This window comes from Microcebus murinus, chromosome 16 (assembly GCF_040939455.1).
Source record: "Microcebus murinus isolate Inina chromosome 16, M.murinus_Inina_mat1.0, whole genome shotgun sequence".
NCBI lineage: Eukaryota > Metazoa > Chordata > Mammalia > Primates > Cheirogaleidae > Microcebus > Microcebus murinus.
Genome location: NC_134119.1, coordinates 67144574 through 67158569, shown reverse-complemented (window position 1 = coordinate 67158569; position 13996 = coordinate 67144574). Strand labels below are relative to the sequence as shown.

The following is a 13996-nucleotide window of genomic DNA, read 5'->3' as shown; positions in this document are numbered from 1 at the left end:
GGGGGATTGGGGAAAGGCGTGTGAGAGAATAAGGTGTGAGCCTCTCTTCGTGATCCTGTCACTGCTGGTACGCCTGGTGGTGCTTGAGCTGATCTTGGGACGTGGCTGCCAGGGTGGGTGCCGCCTGAATCAGGCCAGGGAACAGCGAGGGCTGGAACCCGGGGTCCGAGGCAAGAGGGGCTGGGGCCTGGTCCCCCTGGGTCTCAGGGGAGGGAGGAGCAGTCTATTAGTTCTCTAGGGCTGACATAAAGCTCCTCAAATTGGATGGCTTAACCCACAGAAATTTGTTTCCTCCCAGTTCTGGAGGCTAGAAATGCAAGACCAGTGTCAGCAGGGCTCGTGTCTGTTCTAGGCCCTTCCGAGAGCTTCTGGTGGGTGCTGGCAATCTCTGGCACCCCTCGGCTTGCAGATGCATCACCCCGATCTCTGCCTTCACAGCCACACGGCCTTCTCCTTGCGTGTCTGCCTCTGCATCCAAATTTCCCCATTTTATAAGAACACACGTCATATTGGATTAAGGCCCACGCTAATGACCTCATCTTCACTAATTTTATCTGCAATGGCCCTATTTCCTAACACCATATTCTGAGATGCCAGGGGTTAGGATTTTAATATAAATTTTGGAGGGACACAATTCAACCCGTGTCTTAGTTGATTTAGTTCTGCTATTAATATAACAGAATACCTGAGGCTGGGGAATTTATAAAGAAAAGAGGTTTATTTAGCTCAGATTCTTTTTTTTTTTTTTTTTTTTTTTTTGAGACAGTCTTGCTCTGTTGCCTGGGTAGAGTGCAGTGACATCATCGTAGCTCACTGCAACCTTAAACTCTTGGGCTCAAGCAACCGTCCTGTCTCAGCCTCCTCAGTAGTTGGAACTATAGATGCCCACCACCACACCAGATCATTTCTTTTGTATTTTTGAATAGAGACAGGGGTCTCGCTTTTACTTAGGCTGGTCTTGAACTCCTGAACACAAGTGATCCTCCTGCCTCAGCCTCCCAACGTGCTAGGATTACAGGCGTGAGCCACCATGCCTGGGCTATTTAGCTCAGATTCTGATGGCTGGAAGGTTCAAGGTCGGGCAGGTGCATCTTGTGAGAGCCACCCTTAGGCTGGGAGCAGGGAGCAGGATGTGCAAAGAGATTGCAGGGGGCTGGGTTTGGTGGGTCACACCTGTAATCCTAGCACTCTGGGAGGCCAAGAAGGGAGGATCATTCAAGGTCAGGAGTTCAAAACCAGCTTGAGCAAGAACGAGACCCTGACTCTTCTAAAAATAGAAAGAAATTAATTGGCCAACTAAAAATATATAGAAAAGCCGGGCGCGGTGGCTCACGCCTGTAATCCTAGCACTCTGGGAGGCTGAGGCGGGTGGATTGCTTGAGGTCAGGAGTTCGAAACCAGCCTGAGCAAGAGCGAGACCCCGTCTCTACTATAAAATAGAAAGAAATTAATTGGCCAAATAACACATATAGAAAAAATTAGCCGGGCATGTTGGCGCATGCCTGTAGTCCCAGCTACTCGGGAGGCTGAGGCAGAAGGATCGCTTGAACCCAGGAGTTTGAGGTTGCTGTGAGCTAGGCTGACGCCACCGCACTCACTCTAGCCTGGGCAACAGAGTGAGACTCTGTCTCAAAAAGAGATCTCAAGGGAAGAGGAAGCAAGAGAAAGCAAATCAATTCCAGAAAGCAAGAACTCACTTGCCCTGGGGAGGACAAGTGAGTTAATCTATCCTGCCGGATCAGCCCCCATGACCACCTTCCAACACTGTCACATTGGGGGTCAAATTTCAATGCAAATTTTGGGGAGCAGTGCACCTGGGTACACTTCCGCCCTGCTCCCCTCCAAATTATTCTCCTTGCAGCAAAGCGCACCCACCCAGCGCAGAGGTCTTGAAAGAGGAGCAAGCAGGACCTGCTGATTGATGCTTGGGTCAGCTAGTGAACGATGATGCTTTGAGATTGTGGAAAGAGAATATTTTAGGGGCAAAATCAATAGTTCCGCTTTGGCCAAATTAAACTGGAAATGCCCGTGGCCCTGCCAGAGGACCCTCCCTCAACCTCAATCCAAACACGTGGCGCCTGCTTCACGCCTTTGGAGGGCTCCCCATCCTGCTGAGAATACACCCCAAGTTCCTCCCACGGCTGACGGGGCGCATCATCAGGCCCATGCCTGCCCTCGGACCTCGTCAACCGTGCGGCGGCCGCGCGATCATGCCGAGGAAGGAGTGAGATAGCGCTGAGACCTCCGTTTACGCAGGGACCGTCGTGGGTCGATGCTTATTCCATTTCCCCCAACCTTTGGGAATTCCACTTTCTCATTTGGAACTCCATTTCCCATGCGCCCTCGGGGCCTGGCGGAGTCTCCAGGAACTACAACTCCCAGGAATCCCGACAAGGGCTCTCCCGCTGTGGCCGCAAGGCCTGCCGGGAGTCGCGGTCCCCCGAGCGCGGGGACGGTCGCGCCATAGGCCGGGTGGCGGTGTTATTGCGCTCGGGGCCCTTCAGGCCGGCGGTGCCCGTGGCCAAGGGCTGGGCAGGACAGAGGCCCGAGACTGGGAAGCGCCCTACCCCGCCACTGTGCTCAACGGGGGCGACACCTCCGAGACGCAGTGGCCGGGACCACAATTCCCGCCGCCTCGGCTTGTGGCGACAGGCGCATCCTGGCCCCAGAGCCCCCGCCATGAGTTGTAGTTTCCTCTTACAGGTTTTCCGGCTCAAAGGAGGGCGTGGAGAGTGGCCTGAGGTCTCCCTACCCGCCAACCCACCCTTTGGGGGGTCCACCGCCCTTGTTCTTTGGAGACACCAGCATACCCCAACTGGAGGGCAAAAGGGCACAGGCCCGAATCCAGGACTCAAGGGTGTCCCACACTCCAAAATCGCACTTTCAAACAGTCGGTCCTCACATTTCTGAGGCTGTCAGATTCCTGGTTAAAAAGACGCTCAAAATGCAACTCCTCAGCCCTATCTTGGAAATTCAATGTCGTCCAGAGAAGGCTGATCTCGTGGGGGACAGAGAAAGCTGGCCCAATGACACTACCCCGGACCCCCAGGGCACCATCTGTGACTGCCCCAGCCCACTTCAGGGACATCTATCAGCAAGGCCTCACACTCACTGCACCCCACAGTTCCCCAACCCTCCCAGAGTGAGTACCCCTCCTCACTCTTCCAGCTCTAGGTTTCCCTCAAAGCAGTGGGCACAGCGCACAACCCCATCGGATATTATTTGCTGCTTGTTAAAGACATCAGCCCCAGGACAGCAAAGATGGGACTAGCTGATGGTTGTAGTATAACTAGTGGACGGCTGTCAAGTAATATCTAGAATGAATGCTAGACCCGGCCCCTGCATCCCTGCACTCTAAACCCTGTCCCCTGGGATGGCCAATTCCAACTAGACACTAACTAATTCCCACCTAATCACCGCCACTGGCTCCACCCCCACAGGGTTCAGGGTGAAACCAGGGTTCAGGGTGTCCATCTAGGACAGGCCCCGTGGAGCCACACTCAGGCAATGCCCTTCCCTCCAGCGCCCTGAGCAGAACCAGGCAGGCCCAGGTCTCTGTGACTGGCCCTCGCCCCCCGCCCCCAAGTGGACTGGCTCCACCCACACCTCAGCTCTGTCAACCCCAGGAAATGAGTGGGTCCGCAGGCCGAGTGGTTAAATAATTAATAAGATTACCAACAGCATGTTAATTACAAATAACAATGAGGAGCTAGAGATGGTGACTTTTCCAAACAGGGAACCATGATCCACAGCCCCAAGCCCAGGGGTCCGGCCACCCAGGCGGGGCAGCTCCTAATAAATAATGGAGTTGGGGGCAGGGGGTCAGGGCTGCTCCTGCTTCTTCTTGATGGAAATCCGCTTCTTTCTCGCCGCCAGCATCTCGTAGAACGGGTCCACACTCACAGCTGCCCTGCAGAAAGGAAGGGATCCCAGGATGAAGGCCAAGAGTCCAGGTGCTCAGCCTCCTCCTCCTCCCTCAGGCCCAAGGTCCTGGGTCCCCAAGACTCCAGAGCTCAGGCTCACTGGATGGACTTGATCCACTCGTCCTTCTCCTCCTGCGTGGGGGCCGAGATCCGATACACCATGTGGTTCCCCTCGACCACCCGGCCGTCTGCCTCTGTTTTGCAGGCTTTGATGAGCTGCCCCTTGTTGTTGGGGATGTAAAGCTCAAAGCAGTTCTGGGGAGAGAGGAGGGAAAGCTGAGGCCATGGGAGTCCCCCAACCTTGGCAGGAAGGGGTGTAGAGAGGCTCTTACCGGTTTCCGAGGGTCGTCCACCTCTCGGATGCTCAGATTCTCCAGGGGAATGATTCCTCGGGGCTCCTTGTCCTGAGGAAGCGTGTTGGACAGAATTTAGACTTCCAGATCTTCACCCCAGCCCCTCTGTCCTCAGCCCCAGGGGTCCAGACCCCAGCCCCTCCTCCAGGGACCCCAGAGGCCAGCCCAGGTCCACCCTCACCGTCGTGTACTCAAAGTAGTAGAGGCAGTTGTCTGTGAGGATAAACCAGCGCCGCTTCCATGTCTTCACCCGGCCCCCTGAAAGGGAAGGGGCGGGAGGGGGCCTGGGCTCAACGGGGGGGACAGGGCCTCTGGGAGGGAGGGAGGGGGAGAGGCAGAGCGAGAGCAGGAAAGGCGAGGTTCTCAGGGCCTAAGACAAAGCCAGTGCATGCGAAGAGACAGGCAAGCCAGGGACAGGCGTGCTTGGGCCCCAGGAATCGCTTGGACCCCAGGAATCGGTGCACCCCCAGCTTGGGGAGCCATACTTCCTAAGCCTGTCAGCCCAGGCCCAGGAGCCTGAGCCCCCAGCCCTCTCCTCCCTGTCCCCTCCCAGTCTAGTGTTGAGGGGCAGGATGGGGTGTGTACCTACCTCCTGGGGCAGACAGCGAGAAAGCAGGCAGGACCAGGTGCAGAAGGGAAGGTGGAAGAATGGGGGGCCCCCAAGAGCCGCAGGCAACAGAGTAGGGTGGGCAGGGGAAGGAATGCGCAGGGCGGGACACAGAGAGAAACAGGCAGAGAGAGAGGGAGGGAGGGAGAGAGAGGGAAGAAAACCAGTTACATCCACATGAGGAGTGGCCAGGGCCTCTCCCCTCCAGGCCGGCCAAGGACCCAGAGCCCCTCTGTGGCAGACTGAACACCCCTTTGTGTCCACCCCCTAGGACCCGTCCTGGGCCAGGAGGACTCTCTGTTGCCAGGGTGAAAATGCTGGCGTCGCCCCCACAAGGAAGAAGGCAAGAACCCCAGTCCTTGGCCTGAGGTGGGCGTGGGGGCTCATCTCTGCTCCGGCACAAACTGGCTGTGTGACCTCACGACATGCTCTTGCCCTCTCTGGAGTCCAGCCTAGAGACCCACTTGGGCCACACCTTCCTGTGGCAAGATGACCGATTCTGGGTTCCTTACAGGCCCAGGAAGAAACAGCAGTGACAGTGGGTTCGTGGACACCACTGCTGAGTACTCGTGACCATCACAAATCCCCTTTTCTGTTTCTGTGTTTTAAGAAAGGGGTGTCTTTTCCTAACTGCCACGAAGGACACAGATGTGGCTCCGAGACCGAGGCCCCTGTCCTGTGCCTCTTGGGCAGTGGCTGAGCCTGTCCAGGGCTCAGCTGGGAAACAGGGAGAGCTGCCGGGGAGCCTCTCCTGGCGAAGCTGCCATTCCCGCCTCTCCTACCGGCCCACTCGCTGCACCCCTGAACTCCGAGGAATCCAAATCCTCGGATCCCATGCAGGGATCCGCACCACGGCATTGGCTGGAAGGTGGCGTGCGTATTTTGTAACTGCCCTGTGCACCTGCTGTGCAAGGACCGCCTTGATTTAAGAGCAACTCCATGTGGGCAGCCCCTGAGCCCCAGAGAGAAGCCAAAGCCGCCCTGTGCTGGCACCCCCATGAGAACGCTGGCCCTGACCCCCTGCACAGAGCTGGAAGCTTCCTCTGGGCTGTCCTGCTGCCACGGGAAGCCCCCACTGTTGCCCCAGTCTGGTATCCTCGTCACATCTGTCTCACTGGAGCAGCTATTCACTACAGCTCCACTGAAAACCACATCTCGCAAGCAGGTGGCACCTCCTGTCCCCAGGCATGGTGCCAGGCCAGTGGCTGTCAAACGTGGCTACACACTGGAAGCACCTGGGGAGCTTTAAAAGTGACTGATGGGGCCGGGCCTGGTGGCTCACGCCTGTAATCCTAGCACTCTGGGAGGCCGAGGCGGACGGATTGCTCGAGGTCAGGAGTTCGAAACCAGCCTGAGCAAGAGACCCCCGTCTCTACTAAAAATGGAAAGAAATTAATTGTCCAACTAAAAATACATATGCAAAAAATTAGCCAGGTATAGTGACGCATGCCTGTAGTCCCAGCTACTCGGGAGGCAGGAGGATCCCTTGAGTCCAGGAGTTTGAGGTTGCTGTGAGCTAGGTTGATGCCATGGCACTCACTCTAGCCTGGGCAACAAAGTGAGACTCTGTTTCAAAGAAAAAAAATAGTGACTGATGGCCCGCCTGCCCCTGAGATCCTGGCTTCAGGGGTCTGTGGCCTGGCCACAGTGGCTTTAAAAGTCTCCCACGTGTAGCCAGGGTTGAGACAACTAGTCATCAGTAAGGCCCCCCACGCTATGATCCTCTATGACCTGTGCTAGCTGACCCTGAATTTGCTGGGGCCACGTGTCACGAGGAGGCCCAGCCCCACCCTCCCATCCTATCCCGGCCAGGATTTCCGATTCATCCGAATCAGTCCGGATCATTCCCTCCCCAGCCAGGAGCCAATCCACCCAGGCGACAAGGCCACTGGGGGACTCTGGGACAGGTTTTCTCACTCATGTAGGCTCTTTCCTGCCATTGGGGGATGTTCTGGGAGGGTGTAACACCTGGGACAGCCACTGTGCTGCTGGCCTGGGTTTTCTCTTAACTGTAGTGGACAACATCCTGAATGAACACCTGCCACCCCCATAAAAACCCTGTTATCTGGTTGTCACTGCCTTCTCTGCGTCTAGATCAGTGTCTGGCACAGAGGAAGGGCTCCATAAACACTTGTGGGTAAAGAGAAGGGTCAAGGAGCACTTACTACAGCACACCAGCCTGATCCTGATTTCAGCCATTTTTCAGATGTGGAAACTGAGGTTCAGAGAGGGTGATCACTTGCCTCAGGTCACACAGCAGGTATGTGCAGAAGCTGCGTCTAGAGCCCAGGCCCACTGACCTCCCCCTGCAGAGGCGGCCAGTGGGGCCAGGAGGGGACGTACCCAGCTTCAGGAGCCAGCCCTCCCGGTCCGGGTTGAAGAAGGTGTGGGTCAGGTCGTTCCCGTCGTCCTCAGGAATCTTGAAGGGCTCGTTCCGAATGCTGTCGTAGAGGTTCTGAGGGGCGAAGGCCAGGTCAGCAATTCTAGGCCCCTGGGACCCTTCTGGGGCTACTCAGGGGGGCAGGGCAGTGAGGCCATGGCTGGGATGACCCACAGTGGAAGAGACAGGGACAGGCTGGGGACGAGGGGGAAGTGGCAGACAGAAAAGTAGAGAAACCCTCAGGGAGGGAAGAGAGGAAAGAAAAGACACACGAATGATAGCTGGAAGGACCCAGTAAGTTCTCAGAATTACAGACAGATGGAGAAACAGACAGACCCTGAAAAAGTCAGGTTGAGACCAAGAAGAGAGACAGGCCAAGAAACTGAGGGCCGGACCCGGCCGGACCCGAGAGAAACGCACGAGTTGGCAAGATCACGCCGCCCGGGGTGGGGGGGCAGTCAGCAGCAACTCCGGGCTGACAGATCAGGCACTGGGAGACCCACAGGAAGAGGGACAGGGCTGACACAGGGAAGAGGGGGCCTGACCCTGAGCAGCTCCTCAGGCAGGTCCCCGCCCTCGTTGATGCCCCGGTTCATGGCCACAAAGCGCTCCAGGCCCGGCTTGTCCCGGACGTTCGGATTATGAAGGCTGGTGTTCAGCATGATCACGGCGAAAGACAGCACGTAGCATGTGTCTGCACCGGACAGGTCGGGTGTGAAGACCCAGGCGTGTGGGCCCCCAGTCTCCTCCTCCCCAGGACCCAGGTGTCCCATGTCCCAGCCTCCTCCTCCATCCGCCCCAGGTGTCTGGGCCCTAGTTTCCCCCTCCCCAGGACCGGGGGGCGCAGGCCCCACCTGTGGACTGGAAAACTCCAGGGTTGCACAGGCAGTATCGCTGGGCGAAGGCCTCCATCATCCGGTCAATCTTCTGCGCCTCTCCGGGGAGGCGAAAGCTCCACAGAAATTGCCTGGGTTAGGGAGGGGCTGAGTGTGGATGCCAGGGTTGGCAGAACCCCCACCCCACTCTTTGTGTCTGTGTTAGAAACTGGCCAGTGACAAAGCTCACCGCTCCTACAGCCTCCAAACAACTAGCAATGGGATTTCTGGTGATCTACACAGAAACAGCCTTTTTCTTTCTAAGGTTGCTAAACAGGTTTGGCGGTTGCCAGGGGCTTCTGTTATCATGTAGAAGGAGGGCCAACACGGTGTCAAGCACAACAGAAGACAGAGCATGTTGGCTTTCTGATGCCATTTGGGCACCTAGATACAGCTATGCCTGAAGGAGGCCCTACCCGTGGACTTTTGTTTTACATGAGGCTGTCAATTACCCGGCTTTGGCTCATTCCTGTTTAGAGTAGGGGTACTTTCCTGCCCTTCCAAACACCCCCCCACCTCACCTGAGGGCCTGCACCAGATTGAGGTCGGTGAACTCATGCAGATCCACGAAAGCATGGAGCACTGCCAGGTTGAGCTCTTCCCTGGGAGGACAGGGACAAAGTCACACACAGGAAGGAGGATGGAGGGGGAGTGGACAGGAGGTGAGGCACCTCCTGGAGAAGCTGTGCCACCCCCTCTGCAGTGGGCACCCTTCCTGCCCAGCCCCCATCACCAGCCCGGCCCTGGGGCAGGGAGCTCAGAACATGCTCTTGGGAAGAATGTGTCTTGGGAACCCTGGTTTGTAGAGTTGGAAGAAACACAGCAGACACGTGTGCCACCCACTGTCACCTCTCTCAAATGATCCCCATGCTCCTGAGATGTCCACACACGGTCCCCAGACATCCACAGACAGTCCCCGTGTACCCCAGATGTCCACAAATCACTATGATCCCTAGATGTCCAGAGGGTCCCCAAACATCTGATGCCCGGTCCCATGCACCCCAGACTTCCAAACGGCCCCCATAACTCCTAGATGCCCTTGGGAGCCCTATGCCCCCTAGATCATCTGCCAATGGTCCCCACACTTCCCAGCTGTCCCCGCAGTTCCCATGAACAGCTGTCATCCACCCACGGTTCTCATGGCCCCACGACACTCAGGAGATGTTCTCCACTGTTCTCAGACATACATGGATGGTTCTCCCCACACCCCCTAGATGCTCTCAGATGGTCCCAGGCTCCCCCAGACCCCTGTCCCTCCTGTCCCAGTCCAGGCAGAAGGCTGACCTATCAGGGCCTCTCTTCCAGGGGGCTGCAGGCTTGCTCCAGGAGCCGCCAGTGTGAGGGCAGAGCTGGGTGCAGGGAGCAGTGGGGAAGGGCCCAGCAGGAGCTGAGTAGGGGTCATACCTCTCCCCCAGGTAGTCCCCGATGGCAGTCTTGTTCAGCCCCTCGCCCTTGTACAGGAAGCGGGCGATCTCCTCGGGTGTGTTCTGCAGAAGTTCATTCTCCACCAAGAACTGGATGCCCTGGTGAGTGGAGGCCAGGTCTCGGTGCTGAGGGCCAGAAAGCCCCTCCGCCTCCCCACTAACTGCCCCAGGAATGTCGGCATCCCAAATCACCCCCACTCTCAACAGAGCAAGGCCGGTTTCATTTTCAGGCTCTGACACGTCCTTAAATACCATCCCTCCCCGCTCATGGCCTTTGAACCACATGGCATGTTCCCTTTGCCTTTCCCTGGTTAATTCCAGAACCAAGAACAGGCTCCCGCAAGGATCAGGTGCTCAATAAATGTTTGTTGAATGACTGAACAAACTATAATTGCTTCAGACAAGAAGAATAAAGTGAGATGCTATTAGTAGAGTGCAGTCCTTCAAGGGCTGTGAACAACAAGCCCAGGGCTGGACTGGAGACCTCTCTGCCTCCCTCCGTGCTACGAAGACATCTCCATTACTGCTACATCTCACTCTGAATCTTGGCGCCTGTGCCTAGGAGCTCCCTGAGAGCAGGGTAGGGTCTAACTCTTCTCTGGGTCCCAGCATTGCCCAGCACAATGTTAGGCGCTCAAGAGGCCTCAGAATGGGCGTTAAGTGTTAACAAGTGAACAAACATCTTTCTTCTGCCTGGTGAACATGAACTCATCCTTCAAGCCTGATCTGAATGCCTCCTCCTCAGGGAAGCCCTCCCTGACTCCACCAGGCTCCCTCCTTTGGGTGTCCACATCCCTGGTACCTTCCTCTGTCATGGCACTGGTCAACCCTCCTTTGGGGATGTCACTTTGTCCATAACCTCTACCAGATTCGACCTCCTCTTAGGACCAGAAGTGTATCCAGAAATACAAGTAGAAAGGGGAAGAAGACCTTCCAGGCAGGGGACATAACACAAGCAAAAGTCAGGAGGCTGGAACACTTGGTTAGTGTTCACAGAATAAATAGACAGTCAATATGTGAATCCAGGGATTAGGACCAAGTCTGTCTACCTAGAACAGACCTGTAACCGTCAAACTTCTGAAACTTGGAGGTGCCAGAACTCCCTGCCTGGATGTCTGCCCAGCTGATCCCAGCCCTGTGGCCCTCAAGCACCTTCTTGGGATCCATGTTGAACTTCTTCCTGCCCATTGCCATCTTCCGGTTCCGCTGCAAGGTCTTACTGCAGGAGCAGAGAGCAAGGTAGGGGTGAGGGCGGAGGGTCAATGTCTGGGTTTCTCTGGCCCTAGATGGCCTCATGCCCCCCAGGTTCTCAGCTCTGGCCCTCACCTGCCCTCATTGGCCTCCAGACCCTCCACCTCACTCATGGCTTCGCTGAGCTCCTCCCGCAGGCGCTGGATCTCCACCAGCAACTCCTGCTTCCGCCGCCGGATGTTCTCCAGCTCCATCCGCTCCTCCGGGGTCAGGTCTGGGGGTTCTGGGGACCACAGTCAAGGTTTGCAAGTCAGTTCTGGGGGCTGGGGGCCTGGGTTCCTGCAATCTGGGGGAGGACAGCTGGCGGAGAATGACCTCCTGTGTCTAGTGGAAGAGGGGCTGGGGACCTGGATTCCCCAGTCCAGAGGAGGAAGCGCTGGGACTCTAGACTCTAGAGACCTGGCGGGGGGAGGGCACTTATGGCCCGGATTCCCAAGTCTGAGGGAGAAGGGAATGAGAGCCTGTGCTCTAGGAGGCAGAAATTCTGGGTCCATTACTTGGGAGGGGGCTGAGGCCTTGGTTTGGACTGGACTGCATTACGAGCCAGGTAGCTGGGGCCCTGGGTGTCCGGACTTCTGAGTCCATAAAGAGAAACTATGGCCGGGGAAGCTGATGACAGCTTGTAAGAGTTGGAAAAGTGGGGCAGGGCATCGACGGCCCCCGCCCCGCCGTGGCGGGATCTCTGTGGCCCCCAAGATTCCTGTCCCCAGTCCCGCCCCTCCCCGCCCCCGGCAGGCGCTGGGCCCGGCCCCTCCAGCGGGAATGGTTCCGCCGCGGCCTCGCCTCCAGCGCTCCATCCCGCCCCCTCCCGCCGCCACCGGAAACAGGCTCAGCCCAAACAATGGCCTGGAACGCCCCGCTCTCGGGCCCCGCCGGAAGCCCTTCCAGGGCCCCACAAAAGCGACGCTACGACAGGGACGAACGGCTCCGCGCGGCGCGCCCGGGGAGGGAAAGTTCGCGGCGGAACGTTCAGGAGAAAACGCTCTATCCGCTCCCAGCCGGCCCCGCCCCTCCCGACCTACCGTACACACCGTCCTCCATGGCGGCTAGGAAGGCCCGCGGGGAGTCCGGGGCGGTCCCGCCGGTCGGGCCTGGATCCGCGTTGGCCCGCGGGCTCGGGTGAGCCCGCTCAAACGCCCCGGGAGCCACCGCCGCCTCCTCAGCGCCAGTCCTCAGCGCTGAAAAGACTCTGCCTTCGCCGCCCAACCGCCCCGCCAGTAGGGACCGCCCCTCTTTTTGACACTGTCCAATCCACGGTGGGCCCTTCCGTCTGCTCCGCCCCCGCCACCACAGGATAGTCCTCCAGGGCCAATAGGCGCACAAAGAGCACATGTAGGCATGTCTGACCGGAGGTAGACGGCCTGTGGGACCAATTGGAGTGCAGGCAAATCTCCAGGCCCCGCCTCCAAAGCAAATAAAAGCATTTGATGGACGTGTCCTCCAATGAGAAGCCTCGGAAAGGGATGGCATGGAGGTGGAGCTATGTGGAGCGAAAGGACTGCGCCTGTGCAAGGGCTCCGGGCACTATGAGACTAGGTCAACTGAGCCCCGCCTCTACTAATACGTTGCTAGGAGGCGGTACTTTATTGGCCTTGTTGCCAGGGGGCGGGGACGCAACTGTCGGTTGTTTTCGTGAGCCACACCTCCTAGGCCGGCCACTCTGGCTTTTGGCTGCAGATGTTGCCATGCAACGGAAGCAGCTTTGGCCTGCCTTTCTTTTTCCTCCCTTCTCCGGGTACTTCCCCCTTCTCTCGTCCCTCTCCTATCTCCAAACCCTTTTCTCGCCACCTCTCTTGACCTCCCCATCGACCTGGGCCTCCTCAGAGTCAAGGAGCGGTGAAACGGAAGACCTATTCTTTCTCCTAAATGCCATGTTATTTGGTACCTGTCATGGAGAAAAAGACAACAGCGGAAGGACAAATTTTGTGGAAGCACAGGCGCCGCCTTCCTGACGCCTTCTGCCTCTCAGGCTCCTCCCTCATCCCACTAACTCCTCCCCTTACCTTACAGTCCTCCTAAGATTTCTCCCTTTCCCCAGCATCCTCTTCCATGACAACCCCCTTTTCCTCAGCACCCTTCCACCTCTCTGAATCCCCCCTCCTCTGCCGCTACCCTCACTTCATGTTCCCCTGTCCTCGTATACCCTTGCCCTTCTTTAACTCTTCCCTCCTTTCAAAGTCCTCTCACATCTGAGGCCTCTTCCCTTCCCCAGCCTCTCTTGCATTACTTGCAAGGAAAAAGGATTCTGGACCTGGCCAGATGGGGAAGTGGGGAACCCCTGTAAAAAGGCAGGCCATAATGGGGGCTAAAGTGATGTCTGGGCCTCGTCCTCATTTGCCGTCCCTGGGCTGGGCAGGTGGAGATGGATTCGGGGCCAGGACCTGGTTAAGCTGTTGGATTAGACACAGAGACTCCTAATCCCTTCACTGACCTTTATGAGTGGCCTAGGTCCTGCCCTCCTCCGTGGAGACCAAGGCTGTGTTAGCCCTGCCCCCACCCCCCTCCTTCCAAACAGAACCCCCTTCCTGCTTTTTCACCTCCAACTTAGCACCCTTCCCCAGCCTTGTGTTTCCATTGCCCCAGTCCCTACTGCAGACACTCTGAGCTGGGACAGCAGCCAGCTAATTAATCCCATCCGGTTATTACGTGGGGATTCTGAAGGATAAAGGGAGATGGAGACGCCAGGGGGGGGGGGACTTGGGTTGATGCAGCACTTGGGCAGGCTGATGAGCAATGGCAGTGCCTGCCCTTGGTCTGGAATACAGGGGTGAGAACATGTCTTCCTTCCTGGCATTGGCTTCTTCTGCAGCTGGCTTCCAGCCTACTGGGCACTTAGGTAGATGGCAATATGGGCAGGGGGCCAGGCCCAAAGACCCATATGTGAGAAACACACGGACACAGCCACCAGGGCTTCCAGTTCTTTAATCTGGGGGACAGATATCCCCCCCAAAAACACCCATTTTCCCACAGTAGGACCATCCCTGGCATTTAAGGCTACCTCCTCCTTCCCAAGATCCCCAAGATAGACCATGGAGGAGGTGACCATGGCTGTTAGCCACAGCCCCTGCTACCCTTGCCTGTGATTTAGACACCCAAGTTCAGAGCATCTTCCATCCCAGCTGCCTGCCCTTGGAAGGCCTTGTCATCCAGCAGCAGGGAAAGCTGGGAAATTCCCAGGACCTG

At 57.3% G+C, this 13996-nt stretch overlaps 1 protein-coding gene across 2 annotated transcripts; it reads right to left on the bottom strand.

Annotated features, from left to right (window-relative positions):
• Window positions 1–3648: 3648 nt before the first annotated feature.
• On the bottom strand, window positions 3649–12330 carry CYTH2 (cytohesin 2). 2 transcript variants are annotated; one of them, XM_012754369.2, is made up of 12 exons: window positions 11845–12330; window positions 10889–11036; window positions 10715–10781; window positions 9543–9661; window positions 8660–8740; window positions 8118–8230; window positions 7809–7957; window positions 7226–7338; window positions 4458–4536; window positions 4256–4327; window positions 4024–4178; window positions 3649–3910 (listed from the first exon to the last, which is right to left on the bottom strand). In XM_012754369.2, the coding sequence occupies exons 1-12, from the start codon at window positions 12281–12283 to the stop codon at window positions 3823–3825; spliced, it is 1623 nt and encodes a 540-aa protein (XP_012609823.1). In that variant the 5' UTR covers window positions 12284–12330; the 3' UTR covers window positions 3649–3822. The 2 variants fall into 2 exon arrangements, with proteins under 2 accessions (XP_012609823.1, XP_012609821.1); XM_012754367.2 differs by having other exon boundaries at window positions 4458–4534; window positions 7227–7338; window positions 11836–12329.
• Between the last annotated feature and the right edge of the window lie 1666 nt (window positions 12331–13996).

What these genes read in the sequence shown, in the direction of transcription:
- CYTH2 (XM_012754367.2), bottom strand. Translation starts at nt 12,283, where the DNA reads ATGCCATCCCTTTCCGAGGCTTCTCATTGGAGGACACGTCCATCAAAT. An exon ending in GGGGACTACCTGGGGGAGAG is followed by an intron (nt 8,741 to 9,542) that starts GTATGACCCCTA and finishes CTGTCCTCCCAG; the next exon opens with GGAAGAGCTCAACCTGGCAG. An exon ending in TGGAGTTTTCCAGTCCACAG is followed by an intron (nt 7,958 to 8,117) that starts GTGGGGCCTGCG and finishes TGTCCGGTGCAG; the next exon opens with ACACATGCTACGTGCTGTCT.